The sequence below is a fragment of the Caloenas nicobarica genome, chromosome 3, assembly GCF_036013445.1.
Source record: "Caloenas nicobarica isolate bCalNic1 chromosome 3, bCalNic1.hap1, whole genome shotgun sequence".
Taxonomy (NCBI): Eukaryota; Metazoa; Chordata; class Aves; order Columbiformes; family Columbidae; genus Caloenas; species Caloenas nicobarica.
The window spans coordinates 86,832,462-86,856,168 of record NC_088247.1 but is presented as its reverse complement, the minus strand read 5'-3'; the positions used below and the strand labels follow the sequence as shown (position 1 = coordinate 86,856,168).

The 23,707-nt window shown below is 37.5% G+C and overlaps 1 protein-coding gene across 1 annotated transcript; it reads left to right on the top strand.

The window, feature by feature from the left end:
- Positions 1 to 4,318: 4,318 nt before the first annotated feature.
- Positions 4,319 to 17,132, top strand: NLRC4 (NLR family CARD domain containing 4). Its single transcript, XM_065632521.1, has 9 exons — positions 4,319 to 4,401; positions 5,997 to 6,054; positions 7,620 to 7,880; positions 9,134 to 11,125; positions 12,171 to 12,263; positions 13,066 to 13,236; positions 15,273 to 15,365; positions 15,707 to 15,874; positions 16,816 to 17,132. Coding segments are annotated over exons 2-9 (3,096 nt in total). The 5' UTR covers positions 4,319 to 4,401; positions 5,997 to 6,053.
- Positions 17,133 to 23,707: the final 6,575 nt, after the last annotated feature.

Here is a 23,707-nt window from a genome sequence, read left to right as displayed (position 1 = left end):
CGAATGAGCAACCGGACTTTTTATGTGTTCAATGACCGCTAGATTTAACAGAAAAGCTCCCAGATAACTCTGCTTAGGCTTAGCCTTGAGCTCCTTCCCTCTGCTCCCTGCTAAATAACAGCACATTTCTTCTCAGAGGACACGCTTTTTTCCTGACATCTCAAGGAAACAGGCTGAAATTTGGTATTCATGCTACATGTATTTAATTCTACTTCATACATAGAATTCATTAATTATCATGGAGTATAAATATGGATGTATTTTAAATTTAAAAAGCTACAGGATGAGAAATTGCGTTAGAGCAGTGGTTTGATTTGGAGAAGGAACCTCCTTTCTCCTTTATATCGTATTAAAGGAAATCACTGTGAGTTCTATCTCAAATAATTTTGAACAAGTAAAGGCCAATCTGATTTCTATGGAGAGACCATGAAAAGTTCCTACTTCGCCATATCCAACCATAACTGAAGTTTGCATTGACATAAAATATAGCTTGGGTTCAGGTTCTCTGTGGACATTTTACAGTGATTATCAATTTCCTTGCAGCAGCAGAAAAAAGTCACCTATAATTGCATGTAACTTATTTTTAAATTGAAAACTGTCTTCATAATACAAAACAGCTATACCAATATTTGTCTAATTTTATTTCCCCTTTAAAAGATTGAGCAATCAAGACATCTGGTAAGAGTAACTAATTTTCTTAACTTGTTTGTTCCAGGACCTTTGCAATAGGTTTCCTTCAGTTTCTGATGTCTCTTCCTCTTCACTCTGTTATAGCCAGAATTCAAGGTGCTTTTGGATGATGCTCTTAGTCATATGGTTTATTCGTAGGTAGTCCTGCAAGGAGCAGGGAGTTGGACTCAATCATCCTTATGGGTCCCCTCCAACTCAAGATATTCTATGATTCTGTGATTATATTTACCTACGCTGATATGTTTGTGCTGTTCCCTGTTGTTGCTGGGATATCTCAGATGATTCTGGAAGCTGTGCCTTCCATAGGATGCCAGACACATCTGGTTTTGGAAAAATTTAGAGTCATGGCATCATATCATCATACAATCACTTAGGATGGAAAAGACCCTTAAGATCACGAAGTCCAACCATTAACCTAATGCTGCCAAGTCCAACACTAAACCACATCCCTAAGAACCTTATCTACGTGTCTTTTAAACACCGCCAGGGATGGTGACTCAACCACTTCCCTGGGCAGCCTGTTCCAATGCCTGACAACCCTTTCTATCAAGAAGTTTTTCTAATATCCAACCTAAACCTCCACTGGTGTAAGTTGAGGCCGTTTCCTTTCATCCTATCGCTTGCTACTTGGGAGAAGAGACCAACCCCCTCCATGCTACAACCTCCTTTCAGGTAGTTGTAGAGAGCGATAAGGTCTCCCCTCAGCCTCCTTTTCTCCAGGCTAAACAGCCCCAGTTCCCTCAGCCGCTCCTCATCAGACTTGTGCTCCAGGCCCCTCGCCAGCTTCGTTGCCCTGCTTTGAACTCTTTCCAGCACCTCAGTTTCCTTCTTGTAGTGAGGGGCCCAAAACTGAACACAGGATTCGAGGTGCAGCCTCACCAGCACTGAGTACAGTGGCACAATCGCTTCTCTAGTCCTGCTGGCCACGTTATTCCTGATACAAGCCAGGATGCTGTTGGCTTTTTTGGCCACATGGGCACACTGCTGGCTCATATTCAGCCGGCTGTCAATCAACACCCCCGGATCTCTCTCTGACAGACAGCTTTCCAGCTGCTCTTCCCTGAGCCCGTAGCGCTGCCTGGGGTTGCTGTGACCCAAATGCAGGACGCGGCACTTGGCCTTGTTGAACTTCACACAATTGGCCTCAGCCCAATGATCTATCCAGTCCAGATCCCTTTGTACAGCCTAGGCTCCTTTAGGGTCCTTTTTTTTTTTCTTTTAAAATTTGGTTTGGTTGTTTTTTGTGTGGTTGGTTTGTTGGTTTGTTTGCTTAATTTGACTGCTTATTGGGATAACAACAAAGAATGCCATGTCAAGGAGTTGCTTCCACTTAAGGCAAACCTGTCACTTGCTTCATTGCAATCCTTATTTATTGAAGCTGGATCTCAAAACCTTTAAGAAGTTTGGTACCTGTGTCCTAACAAGGCCAGCAACATACACAGCCAGAACAAGACTTGGAGGTGTATGGAACAAAAGTAGCGTACCTCTTGATAAACGCGAGGAGTATCTCTCAGAGCACTGTAAAAGAGTGGGAGGAGACAAACAAGAAAGAGACGAAGTCTCACATGGGCTTTGAGGAGGAAACTTCGGACAATGATAATTAATGACACAGTATTATGCAATGGATGAGTAACAAACACACATTTTTTTCATGTGCCAAACAGGAGCAGTGACAAATAAGATGGCAAGCCAGGCCGGGTGACTGGTTCTTTCCTCATTCGATGACTTCATGCACTGGACCCAATGCTATGCACATGCTGTATGATTTTCAAAGTACAACTAAAATGCGGGTTGATGTGAAGTAGAAGACAATTTTGTGACACTGCGGAGCCTGCCTAGCAAAGAAGAGATCTTGTTCACTATTTGGAAATATTTTCCATGTTTTCTCATTATCTGTGATTCTGACTATGATCTCTGTATGAACATGGGCAAGTAAGTCATTCTGTTTCTCTACTTTCAATAAACTATTTATACAGACATTCGTTATCATTCACTGTCTTATTTTTAAACATGATTTGGGTAATAGAAGGAACTTTTTAAAATAATCTCTTTTCCTGGGGACTTTTTGACCAGCTGAGAACCAAACCAAATTTCACACAGAAGAGACACTGAAGGAGAGAAAGACATTCTGCACACGTTTACCTAAAACAAGAACAGTGAGTAGATTTTCAAGAGTTGCCCCTCCTGCTGCCCTGTCAAACAAGAACAGTGAAGGACAGAGAAACACACCTGATCCAGGCACTCTGGATTTTTCTCAGCATTTGCTCAAATATTAAGATTTTGCCTGTCCTCCCCTTCCTTTCAGCCCCCTTCCCTTCCCCTTCAGTCTCTGCAAGTGAGCTCCCCGTTGTCCCCAGGCTGGGCTGTGCCAGCGGAGGGCACTCCAGCACTGCTTTTGCCAGATCAGACCTTGCCCAGGGCTTCAATTCAGGGTGGGATTCTGAAAAAAAAAAAGTGTTCAAAACCAGTTGAGTAACCTGTTTGACCCGGATGCTGCTACTAGGTTTCTCAGCATTTTATGCATTTTCCCTTTCTGTGCACTTTAGAAATGACCTTCATTGATCAAGACCCAGACTACACGTAAAAATGTGAACAATCATAAATTGCTCCAGTTGGTCTGCTGAAGTTTAGGTTGTCTTGTAGCTCATTGCACACAACCACCTTTCCACATATCTTAGCTGTTCACAAATGCTGGCTTCACTCCTGCCACCAGTGGGACAATTTGCTTGCGCTCTGGCTTACTGTATAGTAGTCAGGGAAAAGAAAAAGGGAAACAAAGTGTTTAAAAAGGCTGTAGAAAGCTGTGCTGCATACAAATGCCTTGTGGGATGGCCACAAGTAAGATCTATCTGCAAATGGTTATCTTAGGAAGGGCTCCCGTTAAATGTGAATTTTACAAATACAAGAATCACGCAGTATGTGAATTTACGGGAACATTTTGTAATATTCACTGTGTGAAAAGGAAGTGAGAATCATTGATGTTAAGTCATCTTCCAATTTCTTGGGGGAAGTGTGGAGCCAACTGCTGTGACAGGGGAAGTAGGCAGAGTTGCTGGGGAGTTTTATTCCTAATGTCTCAGAGTAATAGCAGATAAAGCCAATCTTTATGCTGATAGCATAAGTCATCCACTTTGAAATGGCTTTTGCATTTGCATCTAGGATTGTTAGACTCTCTTTTTGAGCCTGCTTCGCTATATGTAGTTGCTCGAGACAGTGCTGCTCTAGTTAGTGAGGAAACCCCTGAGCCCTGGCCGCTTGGAACAGTGAGATGCTGTGGTTTAGTCTAGATAACTACAGAGTCCCGCGGTGAACCTCTCACTTTTAAGTTAAAGCTACTATCTTTTAATGAAATCATTGAAGAATGAATGAAGTAAATTCATCGTAGATATACTCATTTTTACTGGTAGCAGAAATATTTACTAACTTGACCATTAGCTCTGGACTGAAGGCTAGGTTTTTGATAACCGCTGTATCATAAAATTTCAAGTATTTGAGAACTGGAACTTGCTTTGCATCAAGAAACAGTTTCATATGTTTCTGGAAACAGAAACGTATTGCCCAACATACTCGTTAAGCAAACGAAATATTGAGTAATTGTATAAGGAGGAAACTTGCAGAGAAGGAACCTACAGATAATATGGAGTCCGTTTTTGACAAGGACTACAACACTTTTCTGCCTACTGAGTCTTTTCAATTTAAGAACACGCTGATGTGGGTAAACCGCTTACTTTCTTACCACTACCTTTCTTTTTGACTATTTGTAAAAAAAAGAACGTTCGGAGATGTTTTAATTTCATTTTGCTATTTTTTTTTTCTCTTAAGAAATGTTACATGACTTTGTCAGTGGAGATTTTGCATTTATTTATTTTAACTAATTCTTTAAACAAAAAATAAAAGCTTGTGGTACTTTTGCTTAGAAAAACTATTAGACAAGTTGTAATATTTAAGGTGATAGTTTTTACAGGAGCAATTTCAAGTTAGTCTTTCAGCGCTGTAAAGCCAGTATAGTTCTCCAGAACTTATTGCTAAGTAGTAATCTAGTATGCTAGCAATTACTATTAATTACTATGAAATATTAACATACTATTTAGTGTGCTACAAACTATGAGATTATTACTGTGCAAAACTGGTAATACTGGAGACTGTTGTAGATTCTAGAAGTTTTAGAATATTTATGTTTTGGATTACAGAGGATTAATGGCCATAAAGTGCACTTCTACACTTGATTTTTGAATATTTTAAGGATTTTTTTAAAAGCTTGTTTAAGCAAACGGTATTTTTTGTTCAGTATATTGTTAAGTTACTCTTAAAAATCATGGTTTTGCTTAAATAAGGATGATGATTAACATTTACAAATGAGAGCTGGGGTTAAAATTTATAGCTCTATGAAAATACCTGCTCGATGCTCAGCAAAAGCAAATGGAAGGAATTGTCAGAAAATAGAGAATGAAAGGGAGAACATTGTTGTGGCACTGTCTCCATCCATAAAGCTGTATGGTATCTTAATACCATGGTCTGCTCTAGCATTCCATCTCAAAAATAATTTAATGGAAATGGAAAAGATCCCAAGAGTGAAACATCTTACAGAAGGCACTGCCGGAGATGGGATACTGGGCTAGATGGACCTCTAATTTGACCTGCTACTTATTATCACAAGTGTACTTTGTTTTCTTAGTTTTATCTATTAAAAGAAAGTAATTTTATTTAAGGTACCTTTATTTAGTTATATGTAATGAATACATTAATTTAAATGTTGGGTTTGTATGCTATTACCTTAATTACCATTTCAATCCAAATGTATCTTGGTATCATACAAAGTAAAAACAAATGAATTATGTGTGCCTCATTCACTATTCTAACTGATAAAAATGTAAAAAATAAGCATCTGCATATATAAATTACACCATGAAACTACGTGAAACATGAACTGAAACAATGTGAAACATGGACGGATGCAATGTGAAAAATGAGCAGTATCTTTCTGGTTGTCAAAAATAACGATCAACTTTAAAGATTATATTTTAATGATTATGCTGGTCTAGGAGAATTATCTGTTTCTAAGGAATTAGAGCACAGAAGATTAAAATCGCTTGTGCAAATCAGTATTTCCTGCTTATTGATTCGGAACATGCTTTAAAGTTATCAAATATATATATGAGTTACCAAATCAAAGTAATTTTAGAGAGAATATTGTTATATCTGACTAGTTTCATATCAGTATTTTACAAAATGTAATTTTTTTCTAGTCTAGGAAAATGACAGTAATATCTGGATATTCAATCTTTTTATTTGGTTTTGTTTTTCAGCCTGGATATTAGATTCACTTTTCCACAGTTCAAGCATTGAATCTTTCAGTCTGAACAAGTAAGATCTATGAACTACAGTTTCTTTGTATATAATGTTAGATGTAAATAGTAATTAAAAAAAATCAAATAACCTTAAAAAGATAATGTCTGTATTTATGTTCAAGTTATACAATATAGCTATTTATTAACATTATAAAAACTCTTGCTCGAAAAAGTTCTTAAAGGTAGCCTTTACAGAGAATTTTAATTAAAAATTCTCTATTTCAACACATCACAAATATAAAATTTTGGATTAATAATTTTTTCTGACAAAATATTTTTCTGAATTGGATATTTCTCATGTTAGCTATCTTGTAGTAATTTCTATGGTTTATTCCAAAATATCACAGATAATTTCAGACTTGTAAGGACTAATTTCTCCCTTTCCCTCACAATTATACAGAAGCTTAAGTTTTATAAAAATATTCCTGAAAAATACTTATTTACTGTAATATTCAAGGTCTAAAAAGCTCAGAGGAATGATAGTCCAGTTTTATTTTGACACATGGAGGTAAATGAATATCCCCAACATTTATTTTAAAATTCCACGCTATGAAATTGCAAATTTGCAAAAAATGTAAATTTCTCAAAATGGAGCTCTTTCTGCTTGTGGCACATACACATCTGCCCACAAAAGACACTCCCAAGACTACTCTAGTTATTACTGTTACATCTCAACCCTCTCCTGGATTTTGTGGAAGGAAAGAGAACAGAGCTGCCCAGCTGAAGTGGCGCTGTCCCTAATGACTCCAATTTACCTATACCAGGCCAGAGCCCTGCCTCATTCCTCTCACATATTTCTTTTATCTCCTTACCGCCTCTACAATGCTGTTACCTACCTTCAATGGGCTATTAAAAATAATTTTGGCCAGATATTCTTGGCTAACCTGGGAGCTGAGAATCTGCATTTCTCCAAGCTAGACACAGATAAATATCACATATATATATTCCTTCTGGGTAGGAATGCTTGCATGCCCCAACACTGATTCTCCATCATCCCAACCACAGAGTACAGAAGCCTGTTGGGGGATGTTTTCATCCTGGGATGTGTTCAGGACTGCCCATGAGCTTGGACATTAAGTTTAACTTGACTTTTTTAATCTTAAAATGAGTGTAATAATGCTTAAGTACTTCATACAGGTTTTGTTTAAAGATTCAATTTATATTTGTGGTGACCTGCATCAAGCTGACAAGATTTTCAAATGCAGTTCCAGAAATATGAACCCATATTTAGACATATCATTAAATAATATAATTTTCAAAAGCAATTTCCATTGAAACTTTTAATGTTTCTGCGATGCCAGCCAACATCTCAGACATACCATGTGACTTTCATACCCATGCTGATACATTCCATCCTGCATCTTTTTTTACCAGAAACCTCCTATCCATTCACAGAAACTTTTATAATTTTTTCTACATTCTTACTAAGATCTCACCATTCCCTGAATACTATTTTTACCTGTGTAGATATTAGCCAATCAGTGCACCACAAAAGTGCACATTGAGTATTGAAGGACAGTTAATCTGTCAGCTACTGTATGAGCTAGACTTATTCTAAGAAGTTGAATTCTCTCTTCTCAGTGGAATTTATAAAAAGCAACAGAGTACATCTCATTCAAAGAATGGGAATGGTCACCCTCAAGCAAATAGCGGATGACCTTTTGGTCTGCAATGTCATGTCTTGTGAAGAAGTGAATACCATTGTCTGTGAAAAGGTCGAACAAGAAGCCTCGAGAATGTTGATTTACATGATTTTGAATAAAGGTTCAGAAGCCTGCAATATTTTGGTTAAGTCACTCGAGAAACACAACCCTTTTCTCTTTCATGACCTGCGAGGATATTGTAAGTATTACTGGTTATATTTTTGTCTTCTAGTCAGGAAAAGTAAATTCTAATTCAAGTTGTATGGTCTGAATTGTTTCATCTGAGAGAATAAAGACAGCGAACACTAAGAAATTGCACAAACATTAAGACACATAGAAGGGAAACCCAAATCCAGTGAAAAATTATGAAAGGGTGAAAATCATCTGTGATCAGATAGCTGAAGTTCAGACAGTTAAACACATCCCATCACTTGTTTATGATAAGTGAATTGTGGGTGAGCTGAACACTGAATTAGATCTGTCCTATGGACAAAATTCATATAAAATCTAATGGGAATATGTAATGAGTTTTTCAACTATAAACCTCTTCCTGGAAGCTGAAACTACTTGTGCACAGGCTGCAAGTTCATTATGTTGTTAAAGGAATATCTTATTGTATGCATGAAACACAGACACCTAGCCTAATCTTTCGGCAGTCCCAGAGAGGCACGACATTTGTTACAGAAGCATTTCCCTAAAATAGGTTTCTGTGATTTCCCTCAGTTTGTGGGACTGTGCTGTCTGATTTGGAAATACACATCTGACTCGGCCCTGTCCCTTAGGCTACATATATGTGCCTTAAAAAGCAGTGCATACAAACCTTCCAGGACTCCCTTTAGATGCTGTTAGATGTTACTACATTTTGTTATGTCCATGATGGAAGGTTCAACTGAGCTTACCTCCAAACTGCATGAAAGCAACTCTTAGACTAACCAAAAGTAGCAAAAATGCAAGAGACCTAGTTTTAAAAAAGAACTAGATTGAAAGTTCATTTAGTCTGACTGTCAAAAACTGTTACTGATTTACAAATATCTCCCTTAGTATTCTAATACCTTTCATATATATATATATGCCATCTTTCCATATTAAAACCTTATTACATAAAAAATGCATACTCTCATCATGCGTTTGTACACATAAACTTTCATGTGCTTGTATGCAAGCTTACATTTTTGGAATTCAATGCAGAAATAGGATGAGTTCAAAACACCCTAAAATAAGGAATGAAGTGGAACCAAAGTGGTATCTGCAGACTAGATGAATCTCCTGCACAAGGAGTAACTAGAGTAACTTGCCTAGACAGTGGACAATAAATACATCTCATGCCTCTTGCTTATAGCTATTTCATTGATTTAGCCAGTGCATTCAGGCAGTTATTCCAAAAGTAATGAAATTTTAATTGACAAACTCATTCACTATTCGATTCACTGATACATCGTCTGTTTGCCTTAGGTACTACCGGGCAAGTGGAACAAGATAAATTAAATGACTTGATTCAGGATTTAAAGTATGTGTACCTATCTTCAGCTTTTCAAAAATATCATCCTCTAGGTAGTGATATTGACATAATTTTTGATTTGGGAACTGCCTATACTGATATCTTGCTGTCGAAAAAAGATATACATAATAGCAGGAAACGGCAGCTGACGCTAAATGTCCTTCTGGAGGAACTGAAAAATCCCTGCATTATAGAAGGAGAAGCTGGCAAAGGAAAAACAACTCTTTTAAAAAGAATTGCTGTACTCTGGGCTTCTGAAAAGTGCTCCACTTTGAAAAAATTCCAATTTGTTTTCTTTATCAGCCTGACTAGCACAAGAGGTGGAATATATGAGACTGTCTGTGATCAGCTTCTTTTTGAACGATACCCCATCTGCAAACAAGATTTCATGAAAATGCTACTAGCACAAAGACAAAGGGTTCTTTTCCTGTTAGATGGATATGATGAATTCAAACCCTCAAACTGTCCAGAGATAGAAGCGATGATTAAAGAAAACCACAAATTCAAGAACATGGTTATTATTGCTACCAGGACTGAGTCTATCCATAAAATCAGGCAGTTTGGGTCACTGGTTGCTGAAATCGGAGATCTATCGGACGAGAGTTGCGAGAAGCTCATTAAAAATGTCTTGACAAATAAGCTGGCTGATGGTCTGTTAAACCAGCTTAAAGAGGCCACTTCCATGAAGAACCTTATGAAGACTCCGCTCTTTGTCATCATTGCTTGTGCCATCCAAATGGGTGAAAATAATTTTCATCCAAGCACCCAGACTCTACTTTTCTCCACTTTGTATGACTTGATGGTGGAGAAAAACAGGTACAAAACAAAAGAAATAACAGAAAAACATATTATGCTGAGCATAAATCATTGTGGAGACCTAGCTTTAGATGGAATATTTGATCAAAGATTTGATTTTCAGTCTGAGGATTTAGCTGACATAAAAGAAGAAGTCCTGCTAGCTTCAGGTCTTCTAAATAAATACACAGCTCAAAGGCTGAAGCCAACATATAGATTCTTTCATAAATCATTTCAGGAATACACTGCAGGCAGAAAACTTTGCAAACTAGTGACGTCCTGTGAAGAAGCAGAGGTCAAGAAAGGGTATAGTTATCTACAGAAAATTAATACTATTTCAGATGTTACTAATACTTACTTCAATTTGCTCCTCTACACTTGTGGATCCTCCCTTGATGCCACTAGAGTGATTTTGGACTTATTGAAAAGAATTGATCAGCATAGAGATGTTTCTGAACTGTCTTCATTAAAGAATCTGGCTTTGGAAAGAGAATACACAAAAAAATCAGAAAATATAACAGAAAAGGAAGATTTAAAAAGAACTGAAAAGGATATTTTTGCAGAGTGTGTCATTAATTTCTTTTATGAAAGTTCTTCAAAATCAGCCTTGAGCAGAGATTTTGAAGAGTTTTTTGGTGATAAAAGTGTTTACATTAATAGTCAAAATATCCCAACTTATTTCTCTGATTTTTTTAGATACTTACCAAATTGTCTTAGTGTACTAGGACTCATTAAGTTAGATTTTTTTGGCAACTACTCACCAAATAAGGAAACAGATGATAAGAAAGTGGAAGACCTTCAAAGTAGTTCACTTAAAACTTACATTCCTGAAAAGGCTGTCTCCTTATTCTTCAACTGGAACCAGAGTCTCAGATCTTTAGAAATTACATTGAAAGATTTCAACAAGTTAAAGAAACGTGATATTAAATATCTGGGCAAAATATGTTGCTCTGCTGCGAGCCTCAAGCTACACATCAGCAATAGTGCTGGTATCACAGGAACATTGAGTGAAGTCCTTGAAACCTGTAAAAACTTACAAGATCTCACTGTGGAGTCCACACCTCTTACTGTGGAAGATGAGCAACAGATCACAACAATGACAAAGCTGAAAACCTTACATATAAGAGATCTGCAAAGTGAAAATCTAGAAGGTACAGTATTACTGGCAGTAAGTGAGATCTTGCAGATAAATGTGGATGAAAAGAAAAAAAGCAAAGGGGCCCGTGGCTGCCTTGTATATGGAAGATGCCTGGCTTTGATCTGTTTGAGAAATGTTATATTGCTAGAATGCAATTCTATATTCATGGTGGAAGTGACTGCATTCTACTCAGTTATGTAAATTTATTTATGTTATTTAGTTGTATAAGTCAAGTCTGGCCTTTGAATTCCTGTGAGTTGCCATTTCATGATACTCGCGGTTCTTGCGACACAAAGGCCTTTGCTTTCATGTAAGTCGTCATTCCATCGTATTTTTGGTTCTTGGTACACAATACATTAAAAAATCTGGTTTTAAATAAAATAGTATATGTGGGAAAAATTTAACAACTCTGGTCCAAATAATCCACAGTAAATGAGATAATGTCTATACCACCAGTGAAACTTCGTAAGTGCCACAGGATGCAGCCTGCCATCAGTTTCACTTAGTTTTCACAGCAGATACATACGTTTTTGGCAATCAAATTAAAGTATTGTAGCCTAATCTAGAGCCACAACATTGGACAGGAATTTTCCTTCCTTCCTACATCTCTGTCATAATTTCTGGGCAAGCATTTTTTTGGAAGAAGTCTAGTTGTGACGTTAATACCTAATATGGTAGAAAACCTGCAGTATCTTTTCATAAGTCATTCCCATAATCAATTAAATGCTTCTAGCTTGAAAAAATGTTTTCTCTTAAAATTACAATGGCATAATAAAGAAGAGCATAGTAACTATAGTGTAGCATGCTCCAGACTTACCTGAGGTGAGGGATTCTGCAATAAGGATGAGGGACATGTATTTCCTTATGCTACACATTACACACATACAGGATCCTTCAGCACTATTGTTAGAGCAGGGTGCTAATGGAAGATTGAGGCATTTTCAAACAAAACTGTTCACAAAAACCTAATATCACTGAAGTGTATCTATTCTACCAATTAATTTGTTTGTTCATTAAATCAACATGCTGTGTATACCTATGGGGTGTTTTTTTGGCAGGTGGACTTATTGATGGAATAAAGAAACTTGTAAATGCTGAAGGGCTTGTACTTGACAACATAAGTATGGATGAAGGTGATGCAAAAAAATTAGGTAATTTCCTCTATCCTATTTCACACCATAATCAAGTAAATAGTGCTGAGAATGTGAATGTTTTAGTAAGCTGCTCTGAAGTTTTTACACTACAAGGACTTGAAAATCCTATAATCTAATTTAGAGAAGTAATTTCTTATAAATTTTCGTTGAAGTCTTGGTATGTTCTGTATCCTGATTGTCTCAAAGTATCGGAGTGCTCCTTTCAAGTTAGTAATGCATACTGTCGTCAAGCAGATCTAACATACCGATCCCAGGACTGGCTGTTCTGCATGAACTGCAAGTCAGGAGATTGCAAAGGTGATATATTAATAGTTCCCTTCCCTGGCCTATTGCTGACTGTCAGCAAGGTCAGTCACCGGATACCAAGGTTGAAAAGTTCAAATAATGTTCGCTAGGGCCACACAGCCCTGTAACTGAAATGGAGATGGCAATTCATATGTCTACCCATCCTCTCTTTGATGGCTTGGTAAAAAAATGCTTGGATTTGTTCCACAGGAAGATCACATTTGATCTTCTATGAGTTGCTTTCTCTGGGCTGAGGGGCAATTTATACTGATTACATGATTACATGAACAGGAAGTTGTGTTTGTCAGTTTTTTTCAAACAAATCTTACCACACATCTCATGGCACCAAAATATAGATAGTTGTAGTATGCCAGACAGTAAACAACTAATTCTGTCCAGCCATTTGATGTGATCAAGATATCATAAACATTACAAAACAGTTCACCTAACAATGTCAAATGTTTTGTTTTGTTGGTTTTTTGTTTATGTTTTTTTTTTTCCATTCCGTTCATAGCTGAAGGTATCAGATATTTGAGAAAGCTACGCTTACTTTACATGAATCACTTGACAACTATTGGGGATGGCATAACCTACATTGTGAGATCAGTCTCTGGTGAACTAAGTGAACTTGAAGAAATCCAGCTAGTCAACTGCTGTATCTCCAGTGATGCTGTGGAAATTCTAGGTAAGAATAGTAATACTAACTTTACAAACTGAATATGTGTGTTTTGAAAATCAAGACATAATTTTATAACAGAAGAAAAAAGCATATATGGATAAAATCAGAAATACATGGGTTCACAATGAGTTTCAGTCAGCAGAGATATAAAATGCAGCAAGGGAAGTTTATATAAAGCTTTTATGGAAATCCTAAGTATAAATGTTGTATAATCAAGAAAGATAAACTATTGCATAGCTCTGTAAACAAACAAAATAGGAAAGCAAATAATGGATGATGGAAGCAAAACTAGTTTTCAAAGTTGTTTTTGTTTCAGTCATTACTGAAAAGATTCATTCTGATTAGGTACCTACTCAAATCATTTTAACAAGGTCACAGTAGTACAAATACAGATAAATAAAAATTATTTAACTAAAACACATGAACTCAGGTTAGCAGAACTTAGGGAAATTCACAATTAAGTATGTAAGGAACAGTGGAAGAATCATTGAAACATAGACAACTGTCTCTGAAAATCTGTGGAGGCAGGGAAGTGGAAAATCCAGTATCTTTTCCTTGAAAGGAGGAAATCATAGACAAACCAACCTCACTTAGATACCAAGACAAATTCTGAGACAGATTATCACACAATCATTTTGTAAGCACTTAAATTATAGAGATAAAAGGTAGTAGGAACAAATCACATCAAAATTTTCTAGGAAACAGCATAATAGGACTGTGAAAAGATAAGTCTGCATCTATCATAACTCCAATGAGGTTTACTTTCAAGGAATGATCACAAATGTTTCACTAAGTGAGAGAACATTTTGATACAATCAGTTAAGTTCTTCCTTGTTCTATACAGTATTTTAACTGATGGCTTAAATGACAGAATGGAGGATATGCTTGTAAAATTCCAGATGATACTGAGCTTCCAAAGTGATAAGCCTCATTGGAATACAAAACCGTAACTAAAATAGGATGCATTTAAGAGGTGGTCCAAAAACAATGGTAGGAAATTTGTTATAGGCAGATGCAGAGGGCTGTAGCTGGGAATGAGACATCAATTTCATTAATACAAAGTGGAGGTTTACCTGAGTAACAGGAAAGAATCAGAGCTCTTCTGTGGAAGACTGGAAATATTATACTATTGCAAAAAACATGTGCTGGTGAGTCCTGAGCAACAAATCTGTGCCCAACCTCAGTATCATAATTAAGAAAGGTATAGAGAAATTGAGAGAGCACCGAGAATGGCTAGAGATGAAGAAAATGTAACTTACGAGGAATGGTTCAGTTTTGTGTTGGTTGAGAAGTCTGAAAAAGATATGATAACAATTTTATGCCCTTTAAACATTACTACAAGGAGATGAAAATCAACCATTCTTTTTGTCCATGGGGAGAATAAAGTAGCTACATTTGCAACAAAGAACATTCAGATTGGATATTGGCAGAAACTTTCTAAAGTCAGAAAGGTAAAATAGCACCTAGGGAGAATATGGAAAATTTTAAAGAACAAAATAATAAATACGTATCATGAATGGTTTACGCTTATCAGCATCCTTCCTCATTACAGATGTTTAGACTCAAATGTCCCACCTAGTCCCATGCTTACACAATTCTCTGTTCCTGTAAAAAGTACATTTCTATATCATAATAAAAAACTCGACAGCTTTGGGAAGCAGGACGCTGAAGTCTCCAGGGCTTAAACCACTAAAGAATCTCCCATGTATTCAGACAGCTTTGTCCTGCTTCTGTGTTGCAAAGACGTCTTAAAGTTGTCTCATCATCACTGCAGACTCATTTAGCCACCAGGGTATGTTATACAAACCATTACTCCAGTTCTTACAGCTTGCCAGGTCCTTTATTTTTTCAATTCCTGGAGACACAATTAAGAACAAGAGAACAGTTTGCATCAGAGAGGCGTCGGAAAAGCAAGAAAAACCTGGAGGGTTTTAAAAATTTTGTCTTGCTGTTCATTAAAATACAAAGCTAAGAAAGATGCAACAGAAGATAAGTCATGCTGCACTAAACACATGTATAACAAGCTTTTTTTCCTCCTGTAGCTCAGAATCTCTGTAATTTGCCAAAACTGAATGTACTCGATTTGTCGGAAAATTACTTAGAAAATAAAGGAAAAGATGCTATCCACAGACTTGGTAAGTCAGAAGATCTCTTTAGAGGAACCATTTAAATTGGGAATGAGCTTCAGTTCTATGACTTATCCAGACAGAAATTCAATAATTCTTTCATCTTTTATTTTTAAGTAGGATATAATTGGTATCCTGAACCATTTCCTGTCAGTAGAATGGGAAGTTTTTAGAAGTAAAGAATATTGTATGCAATTGGCTACTCTGTCTTTGCTATCAAGGCAACAGTCTTGAAGTCTCTAACCTACCAGTGTTTTCTTTACTGTTGAAATGTGATTTGGTTTAACTTTTTAAACTTATTTTATACTCAGCTGTTATAACAAAAAAATTTTACACTTATTTTCATTTAGTTGATGGCTTAAATGTCCTGCCTGGGATGAAAGTACTGATGCTTCCCTGGGGAGATGATGTAAAGTTTTGCCTAACAAAATTGTTAGAACTACTGGAAACAATGCCACAGCTGACAAAACTTGGATTGAGGAAATGGAGCCTCACTGATGTGGAGGTCAGAATTCTAGGTAAGGAGAGGTACTGTGGATGATCAATAGATGATGGACAAAACCCAGGAAAAACAAAGAAACAAACAAACAAAAAACCAACAAAAAACCAGTTTGGGAAACCCAGCAACTTTTAATAATGTAAATGAAATAGCATCGAGTCTGGGTAGGAGATATGTATATGTATTATTAGATTAACCAAACGATGCCTATATTTCTACTCGATGAGGACCATTTTTCACTGTGTAAGTAGTGCAAGGAAGACTGCAGGCAACTGGAGGTTCCTGGTGAAGAATGTCCTTGGGAGGGAATCTTTTCTGATTGACAGATTGATTATCTTCTCCATAAATATGACAGGAATACAAGTGGACTATTCTTAAATCGAATCTTCCACTAACATAATGTCTGTTACGGAATGTATGTCAATAGCAGAGTTGAAAAAGGGCAATACTGGTATAATTTTTATCAAGGTAGATAGCTGAAGATCAGGGAGATATAGAAACTACCTGGATCCATATCACTCACCCCTTCTGAGGCTACAGTAGCAATGAAATATCAGAATGAATGAGAATTTTCATGAGCCTGATCTTGCAATGCTTTTGTGAGTGATCACAGGCAGCAGTCCAGAGCACCATTCAAGGTAATGACCTTTTTGTAGTTAAAAGGATCCTGTTGTATGCAACATACTGCAGGTTAAGTTTTAACAAGGAAGAAAAGTCTAGATATAAAAAAATTGTAATCTGTTGCTGCTATATTTTACATTCTTGGTTCTAAGTAAGAAAAAAATAAACTAATATGCAAACACCTATTTAAATCCTTTTTTATTAACAGTGGTATTTCTTTAAGCGTAGAAGTTCAGCTGAATTCAATAAGACTCAATTCTTCAATATCCTGAACAGGAGTAATTCTCTTCATTAGGGCTTGAAACAAAATCAAATACATAAACAAATATATGTTCACAGGCAATTTTTTTGAGAAAGAACACCTGCAGAATCTACAGCACTTGGACTTGGCAATGAATTGTGTGACAAGCGATGGCTGGCTTTCCTTCATGCAGCCACTGATCTCTCTCAAGAAGCTGGTATCTGTAGATTTCAGCAGCAAACAAGACTGGGTGCCTGCATCACTGTTAGTCTGCAAATTAAGTCAGGTACTAACCACACTGAATTATTTAAAAGAGATTAAAGTGACTGGATGGAACTTCGATCGCCATGATCTTGGACTTATTAATGATGCAAAGATAAACTGCAGAAAACAGTTTCAGCTAGTGCATTCTTAAACAGAACAAGCTTTCCCAGTGCGCATTCACTTACGATCTTTCATATTTGAGGAATGCTTTTCTCTATAAACACACATTGAATCAGTGGCTCTGGGGTAATTTGGATCTCCTGGTCTGCTAGTGAGACTGGAATGCGAGTACTATCACATCCTCTTCTGGGAGAAACAGGTCAAAAGAAAGTCAGAGAGAGATCACTTTGCATTAGCCCCAGATCCTGCAACTGGTAGTGTCTCTCAGACTTTAAATGGTTTCAAGTAGTGTTCACTTTGTCTGTGTATGCTTTCTATGAGCTCATTTTTATTAGCTTTGAAGTTGAACTCTGTAGATTAGGAGAAGCTCTTAATAAAAATGTGAAAAAGTCTGCAACTTGATGGATAATAGGTAGGTGTTCTACCAAGTTTTTGTATGTTTGTTTGTTTTTAAGTTAGACAGTGTAGTTGTCTGGCCTAGCACAGAGAAGCTTTTCCTCCTGGCAAGGCAATTCTAATATATTTACATCTCTAAAATACATTACAGGAAAATTTATTGCAAACACAGGATATGCCAATGAAAAATTAGACCTCTAAAATAACAACAGTACGATTAGAGCATATTAGCTTCACAAAAGAGGGCATTGTCACACAAGTGGCCATGAATTAAACAGAGATGTAAACAGGAGCTATGCTGCAGTTATTAGCCACAAACAAATTCTTACTCCACAGCAAAACACCAAATAGTTTATCTCAAGTGACTTTTACCATCTTTAAACTACCACCACTTTGGCTTGCAAAATGAAGTCAGCATTTAGTGCTTTCTTTCACAGTAAGCTCCCTCGCATTTCGCATGCGGTAAGACTTCTGGTGCCGACAAGCCAGCATGCAGTCTCCAGGCCCTCATCGTCCACAAACACCCCAGGAGAGAACCGTGTACACAAGGCAGCTCCAAATACAGCAAAACAGAACGGGAGTCACTTGGCCACTTGTGCAAAGAGTGGTGGCCAGCCCAAGACAGCAGACTCTTGTTTCCAGTCTGCCACCGGAATGAAGGGACAGGAGCACCACTCAGAGCTGCTATTTCACTTCTCCAGGCAGTGTTGAACCGTGGGTGCTTGTGCATCATGAACCCACTAACTCTGTGTTATCTCCTCACAAGCGCTTGTACTTGTGAGGTCTGTTTTGTGCCAGAGGGAGCTTCAAAGCTGTTTAATTAATCTCTCTGTGCCTTGCCAGTGAAAAGAAATACAGCATTTTCCCTGTAGTTAGAATCCTTCAAAGGCATGATCCCAATTCAGCAAAGCACTGAATTCAGTGCAAGTGCTTTAAGTTATCTCTCTGACACAGACTAGAAAATACTTCTTTTTTTCCAAGCAGCAAGACTCCATATCAAATATATAAACTGAAAACTGAATAAAGCTGAGTAAAACAGAAAAAAAGATTAAAAATTACTAGGGTACATCTGTGAAAAAAGGCACATGGATTTCTGTAGTAAATATGTACTTTTTATTTTAACACAGGAAAAATAATACTGTTTAAAGAAGATAGTTTCATCAACATTGATGAATTTCAGTCCTTTCAATTTCTTAGTTGCTTAGCAGGGCAACTTTGTGGTTCAAAGCTCTGTTTCAGATTGGTGTGAAAGAATAACCACCTGGTAACCCCTGCGTCTCTCTTCCCACGGCTGTATTTGGTTTCTTTCCTTCCTGCTCCCTCAGCAGACTACACTTCTCACCAAAGACTGTAGTTAATGTTGTTTACAGTAGAAACCATGAAAAGTTGAATAAATTAGAGATACCATTTTTATTCTGTGTATTCCTTTGTTTATTCTTTATCACTGGCACCCGATTCTGCAGACCCAGGCAATTTTTTGGCTCCACAGCTTTGTTCTGTAAGAAAAAACAAGTAGAAAAGCACACTACTTTCTGTCGGATATTGAATTGCAACATACTAAGCATTCCTGTCTTGAGATGTATAAATCCACTCTGTCAGTTAAGACATATGATACAAAACCAAAGAGCTCTATTAGGCCTCATAATAAACGTACTAGGATGTGGACAGGTGCTTGAAACAACAAACACGTCTTCTAAAGGACTTTGTTTTCCATTTGAAGGTGGCTGTGAAAACTAGGATCTAGAAGCAGCTGACAGAAAAGGGTTAATAGCTATTACTGAACCTGAAGAAGAAAAGTGTGGGTAGTCCAGGCAGGTGGCCTTGTAAGAACAAGATCTTAGAGAGATGATGGTAACAATTCAGTCCTGGAGCTTCAATGGAGATGGCTGATCCTTTTTCTGAGGATGATTGCCTTTAAGGCACCTTAGGAAGAAACTTAGGAGGCAAACCAGGAGCTCAGACAAGATGCTGAGAAATTAGAATGACCAAGAAAATAGTTACTTTGTGCTCCAGGTGGTTCTGCAGTTTTCTTGCCAGTTGGCATCTTGGATACAATAGGGCCAAGCTGGAAGCCTGAGCTATGGCGGAGGCAGATTTGGGTAAGGCCCAGAGAGAAAATACGAGTCAGATGAGGGCTTATGTCTGGTGCTCTGCCAGAAGCCAAAGGACTATGTGAGCACTGATGCAATCGCCTTCCTAGAGCTATAAATGGAATATGTAAACTTTTTCAGTGCAGATAAAGAAGGGAGAAGAGTCCATGGAGTCACAGAAATGAACAAATGATGCTGCTGGTACAGCTGGGGACAAATCTGTACAAGTTTAATTTGACAGTGCCATCAAATTGAACTGATGACTTCACTTGTTTTTAGGCTCTCATGCTATTCAGCCTTACTCTTCCAGTCTGAAGACCTTTCTGTTTTCTATGAAAAAATTAACAAAACCATGCATAATTTAATTATTATAATTAAAGGACTATTCTGTTCTTTCCAGTGTGTTGTGTTGTCTTTTATCCCAGCGTGTTGTGTTTCTAGAGAGAGTGTTTCACAGTGGCAGCCTTTTGCCCTCCCTTTGTGCTGATATAAGCAAACACATATAGTGCATGACAATGGAAAATCAGGCACTGGAAATGTGGAAGATTCTGTTGTATAGAGAACTGAACTGTGTTCTATCTCTTGTGCCATCGGAAACAAGTGCCCTTAACTCTAGTCCTTGAAGGAAACCTTTACTTTTGGTAAGCAGTGGAAAAGTCTTTGTCAGGACTTTTGACAGGGAGAAAAAAAGCAAGCAACCAAAGAGCAATGTTTTAAACACTTTCAAAAATGGGTAACTGAGCCTTTGGAAGACAGTTCTAAAGAGGAGTCAGTTGCAGCCTGTGGATAGTCTCAGTCCTACTGGAAGAAAGGCATAATATGGCCAGACCCCAGTTGTTCCATGGCGTGCTCTTTTCCTCACTACACCAGCGCATTTCAGTACTTATACGAAAAATCAACCAGCAGCATCCTCCCCTCCATCCTATAAAGAAAAGGAGCATGAGGCATATATAAAACTGATTTTTCACATTCTCTCAGTTGCTTTCCCCAGTTTTCCTCCGCAATATCTTGAATCATATTCTTTTATATTTCGTATGTGCTTGTAGTAAGCACAGTAGTGCTGCCTGTAAACATGAACAATTTTAGGTTTGTTTTTACAGTCTATCCCCTTCCTTCCTAAAGGTCTGGTGATTAACAAGCTGAGTTATAATACTATTGGTACAGAATCACAACTTAGGGATAAAAAGATGCTGATGAGATAGTTAAAATGTCAAAACATAGATATATAGAAAGCAGGAAACTGCACCCTACAGAAGATCATTGTCTGTTGTTACAATGCTGTATAGTGTATGCTCTCAATGATTTATGAACGATCATTTAATCTGCCTTCCCAGCCCTCTGGACCTGAATTAGTCGCTTGATAGCTCTGATTAACTTGGCCCCCTTCAGTTATATAATGCTGTTTTTGCTTGCAGATAAGCAGCTTTTGGTTCGTTGTATTTGGACTGTTTCCCACAAGTGGTATAAATGTGTCCTTAATGCTTCTTACAAGTTTGCTAATAAGATTAGAAGGATGATTGTAATATTTGTTGATTAGTATCCAGTATACTGCTAATCCATCATGGCAGTGAGGAAAGGGAAGTGCACAGCATGGATTTGAACATAAATCTCAAACAGTAGCACTTGTTAACTTTCAGCAGCTTATGGATTTTATTGTGCTCATTGCTAATTAAAATTCTTACACGGAAAGCTTGCTTCACCCTAGGATTGACCTGCCTCATATGATGCACTGAGGTGGCAATTTCCTTGAATTAGGGTAGTTTGGGCATGTGACAAGTAATATTCTCTGATCACCTTCCTCATTGTGAGTCTCTAATAACTAGCTAGCACGCAAGAAGAGCATTAATGTCCTTATGGTGTTAGTTCTCTTGTGTGAAAACACAACGGGTTCCCGTGGAAGGAAAACAAGATTGGGACTATTTCTAACTGCAGAGATTCCTTCACGTATGACAAGCATTCCTTTGAATTTACTCCTCTGCATTTGCTCTCCTTTTCTCCTTTAACTTTACTTCATTCTACTCCCATTCCTTTTTTCCCTGTGAATCTTCCCTGACATCCTTTTGTTTGTTTGTATGTTTTGTTTTAATACAAAGAGATTTTTAACAAAATGTATTTAACTAAATTTTTATGGGAATATAGCAATGATCAGGTAACTTTTGTGGGAGCTGCAACTGCTCAAATTCTTTCAAGACTGGGACCTCAAAAATTAGCTTGAGATTCGGATCAAATGGTGCCAGCTGCGAAAAGGTAGAAAATAACAATAAGAACAGGGTTTTTTTCCATGGTAAAACTCACAAAATGTTCTCCAAATTACAAAAAAATAGTAGGGAGAACAGCAAAGGGATGTTTCTCTTCCAGCCTGTGAATATCCCAGTATCCAGAGAGAAATCTCATTGATCTGAAGGCACTTGCAGAAACCCAGCTACTTCTAAGCCTTCTTCATGAGACACGGATGTCTCAGGCACTTTATTCACAATCCCTTAGGCTCTCTACTCAAAATTAGCCCAGACCGCTTCCATATTGAAGGTTTGAGGGTACAAATGTGGAGCACGCCTATAGTAGCTCAGCACTGCTAGTAGCAATAGTGTCTTACTGGAAAACTCTGGTAGGAGCTCATGCACTCAGGGCAAGAGGGCACGTCAGGTCAAGATAAGCCTAAAAAAGGCCTAAACAACCCCTGTTCTGGTCAATATCTTAGAAGATGAGAGTGATCGTGCATGATTGGTAGGAAACGAACCTTTTCCAGCACTACATGAAAGGAAAAGAGGGTGACTGGGAGGTTTTTCTGCAGGCTTTAGGACAAAACCAAAAACTTCATGAAAGCCACAGCCTAGAAAATGAGTCAGTGTACTAATATACCACAACAGTCAGGGTTACACTGTTGTAGAGTATTAGTCAACTCACAAGAATATATTATATGTTCCATGACCCTGAGGCATTTTCTCTGGCAGATTTGCAACAGCGTGTGTCATTTGGGCCAACACCTACAGGCAGTTTTGCAGAGTTGTGCTCCACGGGTGCCACTGGGATCTTCAGTGAGGCTGGGCTTCACTGCGCCTTCACCTCCCCTGGCTCTTGAATGTGCTCGGTCTCATCTTTTGCAGTGTACTAATGCTAGACTGGCCCCGGCACAGAATCGCCCTTAAAACTCCTTCCGCTGAACATAAGAACATGAGAATAGCCTCTGTGAAGCTTCAGCAAAGATTCAACAAAAATTTGAGATCAAAGGTAATTGAATTACTGAGCTGCTGCTCTACATAAACAATCAATGACTCTACTGCTAGATCAGAAATCAGGAATGACTCCTTAATATTTGCTTCATTCCAAGCAGGAAACTTCTCATTTATGTCAAGATGACAATTGCAAGAGCAATTTATTTTCTAATCAAACCTGGCACCGACTTTCCGTTTTGAAGCCCGACCTAGCTCCTGCAAAAAAATCCACAATAAAATTTCAGTCTATACATTAGAGATAGAAGAAAACCAGCTTAGTTCTTGAAAATATGAAGTGGTCTTCACACATTGTCAACTGTAAGAGCAGATTTGCTAGCCAAAATACTGGCAATGCTAGCAAAATAAAGATGGAATAACAAATTGAATGTAAACCATCCTATCTCCTGCCCTAAAGACAAAATAGAGAATATTTCCTCTACAGATTTGGTTAGCAAAAGTTTTGTGACAAATGAAAACAGCTAATTATTTGAATTGTACTTGAGCCTATACGATTTTATTTAGCAAGGGCTCTAAGGAAAAATTACGTTAACTTCATTTTACTGTGGGAAGTTGGAAGAGTCATTTTAAAGGAATTTTTCATAAGAAAGTACAAAACGTAGCCTAAAAAGATGGAGACTTGTGATATTTTTATTATTCATTGCTTAGTATGATTAGTGCTGTGTATTTCTATTTTATTTTAGTTTAGGCACTTCAATAAAATATATAAACTAGAAACAGAAAATGAATCACATTGTCCTCAGTTAACAGGATATGCTGGAAGTTTTCTGACCTTGGAACGTGTATGAACTAGTCAATCAGATCCAGCGCTCAAAATAGATTATGGGTTAGCCTATTATATTTATTAGCAGCCACTGGGTGTCGCTGTGTCTCTACAAATACAGACTAAA

Bases quoted from the DNA above. Each gene is read 5' to 3' on its own strand.
- NLRC4 (XM_065632521.1), top strand. The intron at 13,237-15,272 runs GTAAGAATAGTA...TTCCTCCTGTAG, and splicing joins TGATGCTGTGGAAATTCTAG to CTCAGAATCTCTGTAATTTG. The intron at 15,875-16,815 runs GTAAGGAGAGGT...ATATGTTCACAG, and splicing joins TGTGGAGGTCAGAATTCTAG to GCAATTTTTTTGAGAAAGAA.